At 39.8% G+C, this 20,459-nt stretch overlaps 1 protein-coding gene across 2 annotated transcripts in view; it reads left to right on the top strand.

Annotated features, from left to right (window-relative positions):
• Positions 1-20,250, top strand: part of LOC111151022 (transmembrane and coiled-coil domains 1) — a 45,011-nt gene extending 24,761 nt beyond the window's left edge. For both annotated transcript variants that reach the window (XM_022508727.1, XM_022508728.1), the window contains 2 exons: positions 3,000-3,144; positions 19,673-20,250. In XM_022508727.1, coding sequence (XP_022364435.1) covers positions 3,000-3,144; positions 19,673-19,771 — 244 coding nt within the window. In that variant the 3' untranslated portion in view covers positions 19,772-20,250. The remainder of the gene's footprint in view (positions 1-2,999; positions 3,145-19,672) is intronic.
• The last annotated feature ends 209 nt before the right edge of the window (positions 20,251-20,459 follow it).

Genomic DNA, 20,459 nt, shown 5'->3' on the forward strand with positions numbered 1-20,459 from the left:
AAATATGCCTTCTTGTACTTCTACTCATGAGCAGTAGTTCTGCCCTCTGGAACCAGAGAGTAAGTGCACTGAAAGAAATAGCCTGTCTAGGTATAATAATATCTATAAGCTGTCTCTCTTTTTGCTCCTTTCCCCTTCGTTCCCCAACTCTTCTTTATTAGGCTAGACACCATTTCAGTTAGCTGTTCCTATGACAAGCTTTAAGTATCCTGAAAAAATTAATTCATTAAAAGTAAGAGTTCTTGGAAGTTTTTTTTTCCTTTTGTCTATGGCTGGCTTAAGGCTCATGCATGGTAGGTACTTTCACATTCACGAATAACTTACAGGATATCAATGGTTTTCCTTTTTTTCCAGCTTTATTACAATCTAATTGACATATGACATATAACATTGTGTATATTTGTATACACATATCGTGTACATGTAATGATTTGATAGACATATACATTGTGAAATGATTACTACAGTAAGTTTTATCTCACAGTTTTTATTTTGTTGTGGTATGGTGGTGAGAACATTTAAGATGTACTGTCTTAGCAAATTTAAGTCTATAATACAATATTGTTGATTATAATCACCAGGCTGTACATTTGATGCCCAGAACTTATCCATCTTGTAACTGGAGGTCTGTATCCTTTGACCAGCATCTTCCTATTTCTCCCATCCCCAACCCCTGCCAACTGTGAATCTAACTTTGTTTCCATGAGTTCAGTTTTTTTTGATTCTACACGGAAGTGGTATCATACTATTCGTCGGTCTCTCTGACTTCTTTCACTTAGCATAATACTCTCAAGGTTCATTCCTGTTGTTGCAAATGGCAGGATTTCCATCCTTTTTATGGCTAACTAACATTCTCCTGGGTCTATGTATGAATCTTCTCTTGACATCTTCTATATGTATGACTGTCCACTTACTACTTCCAACTGCCTTTCTAGTATATATTTACACAGGAAAAGGCTCAATCACAAATTGATTTTACTTATATATGACAAAAGTATTTAAAGATCTGCTTGAAGTAATCACTGTCATTCTCTTCTACTAATTTCACAAAACCAAAACAAAAGTAATAATTTTTTCAGGAGAAGATACTCCCATTCATTCTCTTCTATATTCTTTGCAGCACAGTTGTCTAAGAAGTTCTTTAGAACCACAGCAGTTGGGATGCCTGGGTGGCTGAGTTAGTTAAGTGACTGACTTCTGCTCTGGTCATGATCCTGGAGTCCTTGGGTTGAATCCCACGGCAGGCTCTCTGCTCAGCAGGGAGTCTGCTTCTCCCTCTGATCCTCCCCTTCTTGTGCTCTCTCTCTCTCAAATAAATAAATAAAATCTTCAAAAGAAAAAAAAAAAAAAAAAGAACCACAGTAGTTGATCTGGATATTTAGAGATTTTTTTTCCCCAAAGACAAAGATGGTATTGCTACTTCTTTTTTCCCCCTCTCTCTGTAGAAACATTCTAAATCCAAAGTGGGTTTTTTTCTTCTTTTTTAAAAATATATATTCTTAAGTTTTTATTTAAGTAGGCTCCATACCCAAAGTGGACCTCAAACTCACAACCCTGAGATCAAGTCACACACTCCACTGAGCCAGGCAGGTGCCCAGGTATTTTTCTGAGGGAATTTTCTAGCTGTTTTAACAGGAATTAAAGACTCTATTTGGACAATTTAGCTGATGCAGTCATACATTTCTATAATATTATTAAGTATCACTATCCTTAATCACATTAATTTTTATAATTTTCATTATTGACTGATTATACTACTTACTAAGAGAAAAGTATAAAAGAAGTAATATCCCCAACACCTCAATATAAGTGCTGATATGCATTTTCTTATAGCTTTTTTCTAAGCTTTTCTCTTTTATTTTTTTTCTTAAGATTTTATTTATTTATTTGACAGAGATCACAAGTAGGCAGAGGTAGGCAGAGAGAGAGGAGGAAGCAGGCTCCCCGCTGAGCAGAGAGCCCGATGTGGGGCTCCATCCCAGGACCCTGGGATCATGACCTGAGCTGAAGGCAGAGGCTTTAATCCACTGAGCCACCCAGGCGCCCCAAGCTTTTCTCTTTTAGAAACAGTTCTCTTTTCTATTTTAGAAAAAGTAAAAAAGAGTACTTTTAAACACTAATAGTATGTTAAAAGTTATCTGAGATTATCGTGTATGAATTTTAAGAATCGACTTTTTTCATTCTCCACTATATACTCCATGAATTTCTATTCAGAAATGTTTAGCCTGTTTAAGGTGTGTAATAGGAGTCTTGGAAAAGAGGGTGTTTAAAATCTTACTGGTGTCATGGTCCATAACAGTGATTCTCAAAGTATGGTCTGGGGATTCCTAGAGCTCTTTGAGACTCTTGGGAAGTCCTTGAGATGAATATTACTGCCAGAATAATTCTAAGATGTTATTTTCTTTCTTTATTCTTACTCTCTTCTTAGTGTACGGTGGAATTTTCCAGAGGGTTCAGGGCTTCCTGATGTGTATCATTGCAACAGCCTGAATACTAAAGCAGCTCTGAGAACCCAGCAGTATTCTATTAAACAAAACATTAAAGATATTTGCCAAAAGAAAAAAAAAAAGCCTTTCTTTTTACTTTGTTTTAGAAAAGATAGTTATTTTTCATAAAAATATTTGTGTTAATATATAATGAATTTATTGCTACCTTTTAAATGATTTAGTAACTATTTTTTAACATTCCTCAGTTTTAATTTCTAAAGCAGTAAATAGTGATAGCTATAACCTTTAAACAATGTAGGGATCTCAATTTTTCATTGTGTTCAGGGCTTCTGATACTGAAAAAGTTAAGACTCATTAGTTTAGAAAAAGATTGATGGAAAAATCTAGGCCCTTCCTTACATCCTTGTTCTTTAGGTCTCTTTTTAAAATATCATTCTTTGTTTTTTAGAGATCAAGGGACTTAGAGTTCTATTTCTGTCTCAGATTCTTCCCTGGAACTAAGAAGCTTGTCAGTCTTCCAAAAATAACAATTCTTTGTTTTTTCCTTTTTAGATTTGATGGTAGGGTGGTGGCAAAGCTCCCTTTCACCCCCCTTTCCTATATCCAAGGACTGTCTCATCGAAACCTCCTGGGGGATGACACCACAGACTGTTCCTTCATCTTTCTGTATATTCTCTGTACCATGTCAATTCGACAGGTGAGTGATGATATCCAGTCCTAAATACATACATTCCTCCTTGCTCTCACATCTATATTAGCCTTTACTTGTTTAACACTAGAAATGTTTTAGAATCCCAATGGATCCTCTAAAGCTGTTTTATTTTATTTATTTTATTTACTTATTTTAAAGATTATATTCATTTATTTGACAGAGAGAGAGCCCAAGTAGGCAGAACAGCAGGCTGAGAGAGAGGGAGAAGCACTCTCGCCGCTGAGCAGAGAGCCCTACTCGGGGCCAGTCCCAGGACTCTGGGATCACAAATCTAAGCCCAAGGCAGATGCTTAACCCACTGAGCCACCCAGGCGCCCCTCTAAAGCTGTCTCAGGTGTGTGTAGGTAGAGATTACCGATCCTCTGGGATGGGGAGTAGCCATAAAACCAAACACGGTTTTCATATCCCATCTTTAGAGCTCTTAGGTTCCTTCTTTGTCACAATCATCTAAAGATACAAAGTGAAGAGTGGGTTTGGGCTTCTCAGTATCATTTCTTTTTTTCCTTTTCTTTTCTTTCTTTATCTTTTTTTTTTTTTTAAGATTTTATTTGAGAGAGAAGGAGGGAGGGAGAGCACAGAGGAGAATTAGAGAGAGAACCAGACTCTGTGCTCAGCAGAGAGTCTGACGTGGGGCCCGATCCCAGGACCCTGAGATCATGACCTGAGCCAAAGACAGACACATGGCCAACTGAGCCACCCCAGGCAACCCAGTATCATTTCTTCTGCATTAGACTCCAGTGCCTTTTGTCACCTCAGGAACACAAATAAATGTAATAATTTGATGATTTTAGGTTATTCACAGCTGAGATACTCAAGGTTATGTCACAGAATTTGCATTTGGCCACCATGATTATCAGACATTTATAACGAAAAACAGTAAGAGCCAAGACAGAAGTATAGATGGTTGGAAGAGCCCAGAGAGACACCTTACATTTGATTAGTGGGGGAAGATTCAGGCAGAAAGGTTCAGAGAATGAAGTAGTTTTTGAAATAGGACTTTAGGGGCGCCTGGGTGGCTCAGTGGGTTAAGCTGCTGCCTTCGGCTCAGGTCATGATCTCAGAGTCCTGGGATCGAGCCCCGCATGGGGCTCTCTGTTCAGCATGGAGCCTGCTTCCTCTTCTCTCTCTCTCTCTCTGCCTGCCTCTCTGCCTACTTGTGATCTCTGTCTGCCAAATAAATAAATAAAAATCTTTAAAAAAAAAAAAAAAAGAATGATCGTTGAGGAAATTCAGCTCAAGCTGGTCCTTAAATTCCTTTCTCTTATTTCAGAGAGTCTGGTGAAGTGTTTGTTTAGTAGTTAATTTTATCAGGAATGCTATGCTCATTTACCATGGTGGTCAGCAAATTTTTTGTTAAGGTCTGGATAGTAAATATTTGTGTATTTCCTTTTCAGGTCATACACTCTGTTGTAACTATTCAACTCTGCCATTGTAGTATGAGAACAGTCCTAGACAGCATGTAAATGAACGAGTGTGGCTGTGTTCCAGGCAAAACTATTTACAAAACTAGGCCAGGGGCCAGCCATAGTTTGCTAATCCCTGAAGCTTCAGGCAAAGACTGTTGTAACTACTCAGCTCTGTCATTATACTATGAAAGCAGCCATAGACAATGTGTAAATGAGTATGACTGTATTCCACTAAACCTTTATTTATAAAAACAGGCAGTGGACTAGCATGATATGCTAACCCCTGAGAACCACAGCGTACAATTTGTGCTATAAAGTTAAAATAGGAACAGTAGATCCTAGATTGGCACAGCTTAATAAAATAATTGCTTATTGAGTATAGAGAAAGGGAGGAAAGGAGCAGCAACCCCCCACCCCCGACACACACTGAGTCAATGTGTTTTGAGTCAGGAAGGTTGCATACTCATAATTTTTACTTCTCCTTATCCCATTCCATGCACTGATACTAATAAGAGAAAAATATGGAAGAGCTATAGGAGTGCGTAGCTAATATAAAAGTGTTGTATTTGAAAGATTTCTTTTGGTGTGCAGTTCTCTTCCCCAAGATCAGTGGCGAGTCCCAACTTGTTGCCACGTTCTGAGTGTCAGTACTCCTCTTGCGCGGTTAATTTGTTACTCCAATTTTATTATTTTTTTAAGATTTTATTTATTTATTTGACAGAGATCACAAGTAGGCAGAGAGGCAGAGAGAGAGGAGGAAGCAGGCTCCCTGCTGAGCAGAGAGCCCAATGCAGGGCTCGATCCCAGGACCCTGAGATCATGACCTGAGCCAAAGGCAGAGGGTTAACCCACTGAGCCACCCAGGCGCCCCTGTTACCCCAATTTTAAACAAGGTATTTTAACATATTAAAAGTCTTAGAAAAATCACCGAAGTGACCTACTTTTATCATTTTTATTTTATCAGTTGCATATTCTTTCTGTACCTGTTCGTCACTAATTGTTAGCATACGTACTAGAGGATTGTGAACTTCTATCCAGTCTGACATACCTTAGCATTTGAAATGTTACTATGAAAATTATGCTTCTCTCTTTGAATTAAAATGCTTGTTCATTGGCTATTTCCATGGGCTTTTTTGTTTTGTTTTGTTTAGTTTTTAGGGTCTTAGGTTACGTGGTAATTGTGAAGGTGCCTGTGAAATGAGCAGCCATAAAATAGGAGGCTTTCAGAAATTCAGATTATAGACGTACTATGATTTCCCCAATGAAGCCATTCTTAGGCAAAAAAGTAGGCCACTTGGTTTCACATATATACTTGGCATAAAGTAGTTTTTTTTTTTTTTAAGATTTTATTTATTTATTTGACAGAGATCACAAGTAGGCAGAGAGGCAGGCAGAGAGAGAGGAGGGGAAGCAGGCTCCCTGCTGAGCAGAGAGCCCAATGCGGGGCTCAATCCCAGGACCCTGGGATCATGACCTGAGCCGAAGGCAGAAGCTTTAACCCACTGAGCCACCCAGGCAGCCCCTGGCATAAAGTAGTTTTAAAGGAACATAATGAATTGGCGGTTTTTGTTTGCTTGTTTGGAGATGTAAAGTAGAGTGAGTGATGGGGAAACCAATATAGAATGACTCAAGTTTCCATAATGATAGGTCATATTCCTCATTATATTATTGGAGTTTTTATCTGGTTTTGTCTACTTGTTATTTTTATCTATATTTTCTCCTTTCCTCTCCAGCTCTTTCAAAGTAATGATTTCTTAATTGTCTATGTATACCTTAAAGTACCTATGTACCTATGTATAGTACGTAGTATGTACCTGAAAAGTGTATGTCAAACGAATGGTAGATGCTACACCAAAATATAAATTTATAAACTTGGCATACTGGGGCTATACCGTTTTTTATTCCCAAGAGCAAGATATGAAAATGCATGTTTCTGCCAACCTTGCCACAGAAATTTCTTTTGAGTTTTTACCCATCTGATAAGAATCGCTGCCTCATTGTGGCTTTAATTTGCATTTTGGATTGAGCATCCCTGTTTGTCTCAGAGCTGTTCATAAACTCTTTTCTTTCTTTGGTGGCAAGAGACTGTGTATGCCTTTTGCCTATTTCTCTATTGGGTTGTTGGTCTTTTTTGAATTTCAAGCTCTTAGGTGGGAGGTTAGCTTTCTCTGGGTGCTGTAAGTTGCATATGATTTTCCAGTTTGTCATTTGTGTTTCATTTGTACTTAATGGTGGCTTTTGCCACACACAATTTTATTTACTGGAGTTTTTTTCCAGTCAGATTTGTCTTTTATGGCTTTTGGAATTTATTTATTTATTTACGATTTTAATTTATTTATTTGACAGAGAGAAACACAGCAAGAGAGGGAACACAAGGGCAAGCGGGAGAGGGAGAAGCAGGCTTCCCGCCAAGCAGGGAGCCCAGCGTGGGGCTTGATCCCAGGACCCTGGCATCATGACCTGAGCTGAAGGGAGACACTTAACAATTGAGCCACCCGCGTGCCCCTGGGATTTAAATTATGGTTAGAAAGTTCTTCTGTACCCCAAAGTTACAAGGAAATTCATCCATGTTTTCTATTAGTACTTTTCAGTTTCATTCTTTGCCTTTAAATGATGAGCCAGTCCATTTGGAGTTCATACTAGTATACCGTATTGCTTCTGTGGTCTCTTCTGCTTTGTCAGATTTTTAGGAAGGAAAACATAAAAACATGGATTCATTTGAGATCATAGTTTGCCTACTTCTTTTTTTCGAAGACGCAGAAGCCAGAGGGTCAAAAGAATGCAGTGAGGTGAATGACTGGTCTTGAATCTGGTGTGCACATGATACGGCACAGCCCTGCCAGCAACCCGGTAGTTTGTGTTTGGAGTCCCTACCTAAATTCACCTTTGAAATGGGAAGGTCTTTTAGTCCCGGTGACAAGTGTTTGAGTGGAGGCACTCCTCCTTTCTTCATAGCTTCTGTAGTAAGAGATCATTCGAAATGTGCTGGTGTCATAGGGTGGGCTAGGCAGTGTGACCTGAACCCTTAGAGCAAAAGAATGTGGAGGAGTAGGCCAGACGTCTAGATGTCATGCCTGGGGGGTCTCTGGGGGTTAGACTTGCCAGTGTGACTGCCTGTGGCAGTCGAATTCTGCAGAATTCCCCACCTAGTCCTGTCTGATGTCCAGACGCTACTTTCACGTTTCCTGTATTCGGTCATTGCAGTGCTGTTAATCTTTCTCATCTGTTGTGTTAAAATAGACATAAAATTCACTATTTAGCCATTTTCAGTAGGCCAGTTCTATGACACAAAGTAGATTTACATTGCTGTACAGCCATCCCCGCCGTCCATCTTTAAAGGTTTTCATCTTCCTACACTGAAAATCCTAGAGCGACTCTCCATGACCCCCACCCCTCAGTTCCTGGCAGCCGCCATTCCGCTTTCTGTCTCTGCGCATTGGACCACTCGGACTTGTGGATCTGATTTCACAGAAGTAGAATCATATAATACGTGTCCTTTTATGACTAGCACGTTTTCAAGGTTCATCCACGTTGTAGCACGTGTCAGAATTTCCTCCCTTTTCTGAGGCCAAATATCTCTTTGTGTATATATCCCATCTTGTTTGTCCACATATCTGTCGGTGGGTGCTGGGTGGCTTCCACCTTTCGCCCGTCGTGAGTGGGGCTGCTGTGAACATGGTGTATCAACGTCTGTCTGAGTTCCTGCTTACACTTCTGGGTACGGACCCAGAAGTGGAATTGCTGGGTCGTGCTGTGATTTTATGTTGAATTTTTTGAGGCTTTGCCAGCTGACATTCACAGCTACTGCATCGTTTTACCCAGCACTGTTCATCCTAAGCCTTCAATTCTCCACCAGCTTGAGACCATGTATTAAAGGGTAATTTTTCATGTTTTCCTTTCAGTCAGTAAAACCATAATTTCATTCACTCAGTGAGTAAAACCATAATTTCATTTGCTCAGGGTTAATTTTTATGCTAAACATGTAAAAACCATGAGTATTTTATGCAAGTTACCTCTAGCTTTGGGGATGGCCTTGCTTGTTTTAACAGGGAAGCCTTCTGATAGTAGTAAATGAGAGTATAGTGTCTAGGAGAGTGAGAAACATTTGTTATTTGTGCCTTGAAAGTGTTAACAGTTTAATTGCTGAAGTGATTACTTTGACCACTGGGTTTCCTGAATTTATGTTTTTAAAGTTTTTTATTTGTGAAAGATTATGACTATATTTACATATGTCAGTTAATAACATCTCTACAGGGTTAACCAGAATCCACTTCGTTTACTAAATGTGAGTGATAGTGTAATTAAACCAACCAGCTCTATTCCCTTCGTGACAATAATGCTCCCTTTATTATGATGGGGGCATAATATAAGGTTGATTTAAGGGCATCTCTCTGCTTCAGTCATCTTACCCTATCCTTAAGAGATCATTATCACATTAGTAATAATTCCTTGATAGATTTTTGTTCATTTATTCACTCAACAAAATTGAGCACAGATATATCGTGTCAGGCTCTGTGCTGGGTGCTTAGTATACAGTTTTAAACAAAATTGACATAATTATGGGCCTTACCCTCATGAAACTTTTGTTTCTTTTGAGATTAAAAGCTTAATTTTTCTACCTATAGCTTCACCTACAAAATTGTTATCAAATATGAGGGTATACAAATACATTTAAAATTACTTCTATTAGTCATTCAGAGTAGAAGCAGAGGAAACAAAGATTGAACTTTGGATCTAAACTAACGATTTTATGATGTGTTACTAGTTCACATAGGTAGATATGAATCTGGTTTTCATCTAGTACATATTTTTTCCCATGCTAGGATTTTATTAAATAATTCACTACTGCCTTAAGAGGTTTCAAGGGAAAGCAAAAGTAATGCTAAGCTGATGATGAAATAGATTTTAAGACACTTCAGAAACTTCAAAGTGATGGGGAGAGAGGAAGAATGCATTGGAAGGTTGAGGAGATACAGTGTTTGGAAGTAAAACATCAGTGTTTGAATCTTGTTGCCACTTTATTGGCCGAGTGTCCTTGGGAATGTCAACCTCTTGGAGTCTCTGTGAGTCTCAGTTTTCACAAAGGTAAAAAGAGGTTGGTGGATAACCTTACCATGTTACGATAATCAGAAGACAATGATACAGAATGTTAGCAGTTCTTAGGGTCACATTTTTTAATGGATCAATTAGTGCCCCCTCCTTTGGGGTATTTTAAACATTTAATATTTATTCCCCAGCCCAAGATAGGATAAGTTGCTCTTTTTTTTTTTAAGATTTTATTTATTTATTTGACAGAGCTCACAAGTAGGCAGAGAGGCAGACAGAGAGAGAGAGGGGTGGAAGAAGGCTCCCTGCTGAGCAGAGAGCCCGATGCGGGGCTCAATCGGACTCTGAGATCATGACCTGAGCTGAAGGCAGAGGCTTTAACCCACTGAACTACCCAGGAGCCCCAAAGTTGCTTTTTATAGCTTGAATCAGGGTGATATGTAACTAACTGAAAATAAATCTAATTACCTTTTCTCATTTTATCTTTTTCCTTTTTTAAGATTCCTTAATGCTTAGTGATTAAATGATTAGCTGCCTTGACCTTCACACCACAACTGTTTCTTTTGTGTGAATTTGCAGCAGCGGAAATGGTAGGTCTGCCAGCTTCCAGCTGGGGTGTTAAGTCAGTCCCGGCTAGTGACGGAATTCAAGAACAGAAGGAAATTTCCTTAATTCCCAAAATTAAAGTACCTGCTTTTTAAATTTTCTTCTTCTTATGAGCTAGCAATAGATTGTGTAAATGGCAGTCTCCTCTATAAAAAGTACTCTAATCTCAGGAAAAACCCAAGCAAACTTACCTGGTAAACAGCTAAGGGGAAACTGGCCTTGTCTAATGAATTTATACAACTGTAAAACTTATGAATGGAATTCTCTGTCTTTGAAAGCAGGATTAGTGGTTCTGAGGAAGAATGGAAGAAAGAGTTTTATTTTCTTTCTTTTGTCACCCGTATCTTAACATGCAACTTTATGTATGTATGACTATATCTGCGAAAGTATCAGTGAGAATTCGTCATTGTCTCTTTCAACAGGTGTATGTGCCCAGGAGAGTGATAAAAATAAGTAGATTTTATTTTTTTCACTCTTGGGTTTCTTAGGGCAAAGAATTTTGATACGCCCTATGTGTGTATAAAAGCAGGTCTCATCATGTCACGTCAGTATATCTTAAAGCCGTCAAAGTAAAAAGACCCAAGTGCCTGCCGTCTCCTGTTCCTCATCATTACATATGCCACTTCATTCAAGACTCAGAGCTCAGTTCATTAATGTCAGTACAGCTCGTCTACAAGCAGAGTGTTTTCATTTTCAGTACTTAACCTCACGTCAGTCAGAGAATGCGGGCGGTTCAGAAAAATGAGAGCTTACCTAGTAAGTGAGAAGAACAGATGATTGGGCATTACCTTAACCTGATCTCTTTGTGAACTGTTTCAGTGCATGAGTTCAAGGCTTTATTTAGAATATTGCCTGTCATTGCTGAAGATTGATTCAGTCTTAATACAGGGCCACAAGTTCTTCTTTGATGCTGAGGATAGAGGGTAAAAAGCAATGGTTTCTGCCTTTGTAAAACTCAGAATCTGTGTGGAAAAACAGACCCGTATGTAATAGGAGAGTATGATTGATGCCTTTTGGTGTGTGTGTGTGTGTGTGTGTGTGTGTGTGTACAAAATGGCATCAGAGGGGGAAAAAAGCATTCTTTGGAAGCAAAATGGCTAAGGGATGAAGCTAAGTTTCTCTACAAAGGGGCCATTTTAGTTACAGGATGAGTAGGGCTTTTCCAATCAGAGCATCTTTTTTTTTTTTTAAAGATTTTATGTATTTATTTGATAGAGCACAAGTAGGCAGAGTGGCAGACAGAGGGACAGGCAGAGGGAGAGGAGAAGCAGGCTCCCCGCCAAGCAGGGAGCCCGATGTAGGGCTCATCCCAGGACCCTGAGATCCTGACCTGAGCTGAAGACAGACCGACTGAGCCCCCGCCAGGCACTCTTTATCGGAGCATTCTTGGCATTGGGAGTGGTGTGAGTAAAAGCAGGGAGGCCTGAAAGTGTGTAGTGGATAGAAGACTCCGGAGTGCAGAATGCTTGGAGTGTAACAGGAGCTGAGCGTGCCGCTGCTTAGTGTCAGCCCCTCCCGGTGCAGCGACGGGTGATGCCTTTGTCTCTTTCTCTCTCTTTCTCATAGTGTAAGTCTGCTGGTGCCAAGTACCCTTGATCTTCATTTATCTAAAATATTTTTATCTTGGGGCACCTGGGTGGCTCAGTTGGTTAAAGCCTCTCTGCCTTCGGCTCAGGTCATGATCCCAGGGTCCTGGGATCGAGCCCCACATCGGGCTCTCTGCTCGGCGGGGAGCCTGCTTCCTCCTCTCTCTCTCTCTGCCTGCCTCTCTGCCTACTTGTGATCTCTGTCTGTCAAATAAATAAATAAAATATTTAAAAAAGTATTTTTATCTTTATTCCTAAAGGATATTTTCACTGGATAAGGAATTCTGGGTTAACTGGGTTTTTCTCATTTGTTTGTTTTAATCCTTTCAGCATTTTAAAATGCCTTTCCACTACCTTCTGGCCTCCATTGTTTCTGATGAGAAGTCCTTTATATCTCTATATCCCTGTAGATGATGTGTCACTTTTCTCTGGCTGCTTTTAGATTTTTTTTTTTTTTCTTTAAGTTTGATTTTCAGCAGTTTGGCTGGATGTGCCTAGGGTAATACTTTTTTTTTTTTTTTATGCTGCTAGAGGTTTTTTTTTCCTGCCCGCCTGTTCCTTCTCTCTGCCTTTCTGATTCCAGTTTCTTACATGTTTGTCTTTTCAGTATTGTCTAAGAGGACCCTGCAGCTCTGTTCAATTATTAAAAATCTTTTCCTCTCTGCTCTTTAGATAGGATAATTTCTGGTTAATCTGTGTTTAGTTTACTGACTTCTCTGTCATCCCTCATCTGAGTTAACCTTAAGCGTACATAATGATTTTTAAATTGTGATATATTATTTTTTAGTTTCAGAATTTCCGTTTGACTCTTTTTTTGCTGTCTTTTTGCCTTGCTGAGATTTCCTATTTCTTAATTTATTGTGAACATACTTTATGCCCTTAAGCATAAAGCATATTTAGCTGCTTTTTAAAAAAAAGATTTTATGTATTTATTAGAGACAGCGCTCAAGCAGGGGTGGGGAGGGGCAGAGGGAGAGAGAGCATCTCAAGCAGATTCTGCGCTGAGTGCAGAGCCTGATGTGGGGCTTGCTCACATGACCCTGAGATCATGACCTGAACAAAACCAAGAGTCAGACACTTAACCAGATGTTTGAGCCACCCAGATGCCTCTGTTTAGCAGCTTTAAAATACAAACAAACCTTATCTACTGATTCTAACATTTGGATAATCTGAAGATTGGACTCTGTTGCCGGCTTTCTTAAGTACGGGTCAGGTTTCTTGTTGGTGTATCTAATTATTGTGGATTGTATCTTGGACTTTGTTTCGACAGGTGGTAGATACTCTGGATTCTGTTATACTTTGGAAGAGTGTTGAGTTTTTTAGTTAAGCAGGCAGTTACCTTGGCACTCAAAACTTTAGACTCTGTCTCCTTTGCGGTAGGCAGTACCCGAACCTCAGTTATTTTAGTCTCAGTTGGGGTGCTTGAAGGCTGGCTCACACTTGCATAGCTTAAGAGATTTGGGCAGAGTTTAAATGTAGTTTTGAACTTCTCCTCTGTTAACTGTTTTTCTAGGATTTTCTTACCCAGTTTTAAGCTGCTGTAGTCACCCAAATCCCGCTCTTTGGTTCTTCAAACCAGGGAGACTTAAGTTTTGTTCTGAGTCTTAGATACCCCCCTCTGTACCAGCCACATCCTACCGTTCATTATACATACATACGTACATACATGTATAACATACAAACATACATCTTGTCTTCGTGCACTGAACTAATGCTCAGAACATTCTCCTTGATGGATCCTCAGGTAAAGGGCTAACTGGGCTCTCGGGATGTTCATTGGAAAGACAGTTAGGTGAGAGACGGGGATTTGGAGTGTTCCTTGGTCACCTGACATCCCCCTACCCCCTCAAAAAAAAAGACCTTTATTATAAGCAAGGCCTTTAGACATCCTAGGACGGAAAATGTTCATCAGCATTACAAAGGAAGTGGTATTACTCTAGTGCAAATTTGATGTTCTCCTGTTCCTTTCAGAATTTTGCTTTCCACTTTGCAAGATATATGTTGAAATCTGCAGTATAATTTGTTACAAGATAGTCACATTCTAGACTGCTAGAGCCACAGGGACTTTGGCTCCCTTGAAAGTGCTTGGTGGGAAGCTTGAAGGGCCCAGCAGGAGACTTCAGGTCCCTAACGGTATTTTATCTGTTTTCTGTAGTGGGTTTTTTCATGAGATTTTTGTTTAAAGAAAGGATTCTGTGGCCTAAAGGGTTGAAAGTGATTGATCTAGTCATCCCCCTTCTTCCCAGGGGGTTGGGCAATGGAGATACAGTAAGGGGAGAAGACTGCCTTATTGCTGCTTTGCCTGGTTTGCCAGTGCTGGGACTCAAGTCTTCTGATTGCCAACCCAGCAGTATTTCAGGTACCCCTGGGTACTGCCATTGGTTCCAGTAAATATTTCATCTCTACATCATTCTCCAAAACAACTAATTTAGATAGAATGTGAAAACCCTGGGGTTATTGGGTGGGGCCATCTGAGGTGATCGGATTTCTATACAGCTTTATGGATGTAGTAAAGATGATGTTATGGGAACTTGATGAGAAATTGTAATCAATTGGAAGTGAAGGCTGGTTGCTTGTGCCAGAGAAACTAACAAAGAATAAACTGAGGATTGCCATGGCTGAGTTATTTTAGCTAAATGACTAAGGAATAACATTTAGCAGAATGTGTTTATGGCTAGTGACCTGGGTCTTCCCAAAATATCCAGTTAGCAACCAACAACTTCCTTTTCTTGATCACCGGTTCTCATCCTTTGCAAAGAGGAAGGAACGCAAATCCTGTAGTGGTATTTTTCTGGGTTTCCTGCCAATAGAAGTCATGATTATGGGAAAATGTTTTTCCTTTGTTTTTCCCTTCTGACATAAACTCCTCAGTTGTTACCCTATTACACAGGACTGGACAGAAATTCAAAATTATTGTTTTATATTTTTCTGTAGCCTTACCAAATCTAACTCTGTTTTGCATGTATGTTAAGTATTCTTCCATATCATCTTTATAATATATTAAAGTTTTTTGTCTTTTAGTAAAATACATATTTCTAAGCTAAGTCTTGCTAAGAAGGCCTGAAAAATTGGAGGAGAATTAAGAGATTATGGGAACGCAGTCAGGTCAAGTTTAATAGATAAAGTTGTTGAAAGACATAACAGAGATAATATCTACATCAGTATCTGCTACAGTGTCATGCTCAGTAAGAATTTATTGAATTGCCGTCTGACAGTTTACTTTTTTCCTCATCTGCATGTAGGGATAACAAGCCTGCCTCAGTTGTTGTGAGGATTAAATGAGAACATGCATGTGAAGTACTTAGAACAATGTCTAGCACTTTGAGAAAGCACCCATAGAAATAGTCACCTTTATTTTATTTTTTAAAAATTTTATTTATTTATTTGAGAGAGAGTGCACGCACACAAGCAGGAGGAGAGGGAGAAGCAGGCTCCCTGCTCACAGGGATCCTAATGCGGGGCTCAATCCCAGGACCCTGAGATTATGACCTGAGCTGAAGGCAGACGCTTAATGGAATGAGCCACCCAGGCTCCCCTCGCCTTCATTTTATTTTTATTTTATTTTATTTTATTTTTTAACTTTTTAAAAAAGATTTTATTTATTTATTTGACAGAGATCTCAAGTAGGCAAAGAGGCAGGCAGAGAGAGAGGAAGGGAAGCAGGCTCCCTACTGAGCGGAGAGCCGGATGTGGGACTCGATCCCGGGACCCTGAGATCATGACCTGAGCCGAAGGCAGCGGCTTAACCCACTGAGCCACCCAGGCGCCCTCGCCTTCATTTTAAATTATCCTGTTTAGGGGTGCCTGGGTGGCTCAGTTGGTTAAGCATCTGCTCAGGTTATGATCCCACAGTTGTGGGATCGGGCTCCAAGTTGGACTCTGTGCTGAGTGGGGAGTCTCCTTCTTCTCCTGCTACCCGCCCTGCTCATGCTTGCTCGCTTGCTCTCTCTCAAATAAAGAAATAAAATATTTTTTAAAGATTAAAAAAAAATTATCCCACTTAGCAATATTTCAAAAAGTTGGAGGCAAGGAATGAGAAAAGGGTATATGAACTGCTATTTTTTATATATCTTTACAGTTTTTATATGCATTTTTTATAGACTATTTTTTAGAGCAGTTTTAGGTTCCCCGCAAAATTGAGCAGAAGGTACGGACCTGTCCCATCTTGTCGCTGCCCCGGCATGTGTGTAGTCTCCCCCTTACCCACGATGTCCCCCAGCGCCGGGGTGCTGCACGTGTTCTAGTCCTCGAGTTTACCGCGACGCTTCATTGTCATCCAGAGTCCCCAATTTACATTAGGGTTCACTCTGGGTGCTGGACGTTCTCTGGGTTTGATTTATATGCATTTACTTTTTAAAAGACTTCGTTTATTTATTTGAGAGACAGAGAGCACGGCGGGGTGGGGGACAGAGGGAGGAGCAGGCTCCCCACCGAGCAGGGAGCCCAACGTGGGGGCTCAATCCCAGGACCCTGGGATCATGACCTGAGCTAAAGGCAGAAGCTTCACTGACTGAGCCACTCAGGCGCCCCTGCGTTAATTACCTAACAATGTAACATATTCTTGTGCTTCTATATAGTCTTTACAACAGTGTTTTTATAGGCCAGGCGTGCTACAAGATTATTTTTTATTACTAAGATAACCATCTCTTAAAGAGTGGTTTAATAGAGGAAAACTATACTTTGAATTGTATGTCTGTTCACATCCTGACTTGTAACCTCTCTGTCTCAACTTTCTCATCTCTGAAGCAAGGATAACTGAGGCCTGGCATCCAGTCCTTAGAACTATTTGGAAACTTTAAGGTGCATGGAATGTTGGATGGTATTATTACTGTGGAGAGAATGGTGATCTCTTTTCTTTTACCCATCTTTTTTGCATCTTGAGAGCATCAGTTCTCTCCTACACCAAAAAGACTTCACAGACAGGGAAGCAGAGAAAATTTTATCTAAGAAAAACCATCAAAAGACCTGGGTTCATATGTGAAACTATAGGAATTTAAACATTGTTTAGAATTTCACAAGGATAAGATTGCATGCGGTGAATAGAAAGCATTTACATTAAAATACAGATACTTGAGTAATGAACATTGACAGACTTAGTGTTCCCAAGGGAAGCCTGTGCTAAGAGCCGCAGGAGAACAAAATACGGACAGTAGATTTATTAAAAAAGAATATAAAAAAAGAAAAAAAAATACGGAGCTGCCTGGATTGCTGGGAGCCGCAGCCTTTCCATGGAAGTGCGTCCGTTTAACATTTTTGTTGTTCGAGTTCTTCCCATCTGCAGCAGTGGACTTGCGTCCAGTAGTCATTTAGATGTTTTTATTTCATAAATGAGACTGTCAGCAGACTACCCTCCAATGTATTTCCTATTTTCCTTTGAGTTGTGGTCTTTAAATTATAGTAAACATGTAATTTAAAGGGCACCAGGGGCTTCATCCTAGTTTTTATCTCTAAAATGGTAAGGACTCACTTAATTAGCCCCTGTCTCTACGGAATAACTGATCAAGAATGTCTAGTATGTTTTGTCTAGACTGTATTATTGTTTGTTAACTAGACGGATGTGTTTATCAGCAGCTGATTCTGTAATGTCTTATTTTTTCCAATTTTATCTTTAAAGTAATTTCCTGTAATGCCTTGCTTAATGCTGCATATATTGTAAGTGGTCAGTAAACACTTACTGATTAAATAAAATAAATTGGAAATTAGTGACAGTATATCATTTGTTCTTATTGTTTTGTGCACCTTTTTAGAAGTAGGGATGAAGGAGTTATTTTTATTACAAAAGTAGTACATTCTCCAGCTTTGCTAAGGAGAAGCAGCCTGATCTAATGATTTTTTTTTTCCTTAGCTTCTTCCCAGATTTCTTTTTAAAGTAAACCACAAGGGGTTTGGGGGATGGGGTAGCTGGGTGATGGACATTGGGGAGTATGTGTTATAATGAGCACTGGGTATTATATAAGACTGTTGAATCACAGACTTGTGCCCCTGAAACAAATAATACATTATATGTCAATTATAAAAAAAAAAGCAGAGCACAAGCTGCAGTCTTGTGAGTGTGTGGACTGATGCGTAAACGAATGAATGAAGTATTTTGTGACAAATATAATTTGAATGAGTTCTTAAAGTTGTGTCTGCGTATTTCCATATTCTGTCGTATTCTGACGGTGTGCTGTGTCAGAAATGGAAACACTCAAGTCAGTAGCACTCCTCATTTCTGAGGATGAAGGATCGGGGGATTGTATGCACTTCAGAAAGGGCTGGATGTGGGTATTGTCATGGCGCATTACGTGCCGCGGGTACTCGGTACTCGGTGACTACGGCATGAATGTGCGCGCGCCCACCTGCTCTCCATGGGGATGCAGTGTGTTCTGAAGACCAGAGCTTCAGCTCCTGCTGTGTAAGAGAATCCATCTGATCCTGAAGCCAGACACATGGGTTTTAATTCTAACTTTGCTCTTCATTTAAACTTTGTAATTTTGGACAGACCATCACACTCTTCCAAGTTCTCATTGGAATTCCTCAAAACAAAATGAAAGAATCGAGCAAGAGGAAGTAGATGATCCTTAAGGTTTTTCCCTCTAATGAACGCTGTACAAAATCTTAACACCTGGGGCACCTGGGTGGCTCAGTGGATTAGGCCTCTGCCTTTGGCTCGGGTCATGATCCCAGGGTCCTGGGATCGAGCCCCATATCGGGCTCTCTGCTCGGCGGCGAGCCTGCTTCTCCTCTCTCTGTCTGCCTGCCTCTCTGCCAACGTGTGATCTCTTTCCACCCTCTCTCTCTCTGTCAAACAAATAAATAAAATCTTCAAAAAAAAAAATCTTAACACCTGACCTTTAACTGAAGCTCTCCACATTCACAAACCCTCTCACTTCCTCCTTTAAAAAGGCATAGGGTTCAGTGCCTGCATCACACTCTCCACTTGTGGTTTGCTCTCTTGTACGCCCACACCTGTCTGTTCCTACCAGGTGAGTGAGTCTTTGCTTTTCAAGAGCCTCTGTTTATCCTAAAACTGTTTATGCTGGTTTTACATGTTGTTATATTTATGTCATTTAATTTAATGTTACAGTAAGTAATAAAATAAAAATAATAAAATAAAAATATAAAGTGATTTTTATGAGAACTACTTTAATGAAGTGAATTAAAAAAAAACTGCTGAATTGGATATAATGAGACAAGTGAAAAGATGAGGGGAGGTGCTAGAAATCTAGGAGGATTCTGGACTCAGATTGCTGTGCAGGAACCTAAGCCCTTAGCACTCAGAAAAAACTGAAAGTGAGCATTTCAGTTTCAGCTTTAGGTGGTGCAGTAATGACCAAATCCAGCTGATGATCCGTACTGAAAGAAAAGGACTTGCTGTAAGAAACAGCTAATGAATATATGCTTCGTGTTTAAATAAAAGATTACCTCTTTTAATGATTCTCCACTTGAAAAAATCAGTGTCTTTGGTTGTGGACCAAGGTCCCGTTAGGTGAGAGGGCTCTTACTGCCCTGTGATCTCCATCATGTTGTAGGTCTTTTTAAAAAGTGACACCATAAAGCCTGGGTGGCTCATTTGGTTAAGCATTTGCCTTCTGCTCAGGTCATGATCCCAGGGTCTTGGGATCGAGTCCCACATCGGGCTCTCTGCTCAGCAGGGAGCCCGCATCGCCCTCTGCCTGCTGCTCCCTAAGCTTTCTCTCTCCATCCGACAAATAAATAAAAGTCTTTTTTAAAAAACTGTTAAAAAATAACATGGTAGTAGTAATTGTCCTTTTTTAGGTCATAGTGGTACTTTTAACTTATATGCCTTCTGTTCCTATGGGATCTATGTGAAACAGTCTTCTCTCTATCTCATATTAAAACCCAGTTTTAATTCTGTTTTCTTCACAGAACATCCAGAAGATTCTTGGCCTTGCCCCTTCACGAGCTGCCACCAAGCAGGCAGGTGGATTTCTTGGTCCACCCCCTCCTTCTGGGAAGTTCTCTTGAAATGAAGAACCCTGTAATTCCTGTCATTCTTTTTAAACATTCAGATTAGATTGGCAACTATTTTGTAGCAAGAGCCATAGACAGCCTTAGCACTTGGGCCACTTTCTAGTTCTGAGTTATTTCTAGACTTTTTGGATATGATTCAAATGAGAATGGCACCCAGCAAGTACGATAGTACTTTCTGTCACAGATTAACTTTTAGAAAAATAAGTTTGTTGGTTAGATAAGTTCAGGCAATATTTATGTAATGAGAAACAAATAGCATCTTTCTCTGTTTGGCTTACATGAATATTTTCTGTGGGACCTACTCTCAAGTCTGTGCTGTGTGCTATGTGCTATGGAAGTTGGCCCTCCATGAGCATTTAGAGATCTGGAAGAAAAACTTAGTTTGTGGTATCTTAATTGGAACTATTTGTTGTACATCGTTTCCAAGCCAAATATAGTACTCAAGATCAATAAAGAGGCCAAAATTTTAGCTATTTCATCTGCAAGGTGAGATCTGTTCTGTACCACATTCCTAGATACGTGTTTTTAGTAATCTGAACATAAACATTGGCCAGGAAGGGCTAAACTAAAAGTTTTAAATGTACTATTTTATCATACTTATCTTATAAGCTCAAAATATAGAGTTGTCCTATTATAGGAAGTGGGAAGCACAAGAGGAAAGAAAAGTAACTCATGGGAGTAT

The sequence above is a fragment of the Enhydra lutris genome, unplaced genomic scaffold (assembly GCF_002288905.1).
Source record: "Enhydra lutris kenyoni isolate GAN:26980312 unplaced genomic scaffold, ASM228890v2 scaffoldscaffold25, whole genome shotgun sequence".
Lineage (NCBI taxonomy): Eukaryota > Metazoa > Chordata > Mammalia > Carnivora > Mustelidae > Enhydra > Enhydra lutris.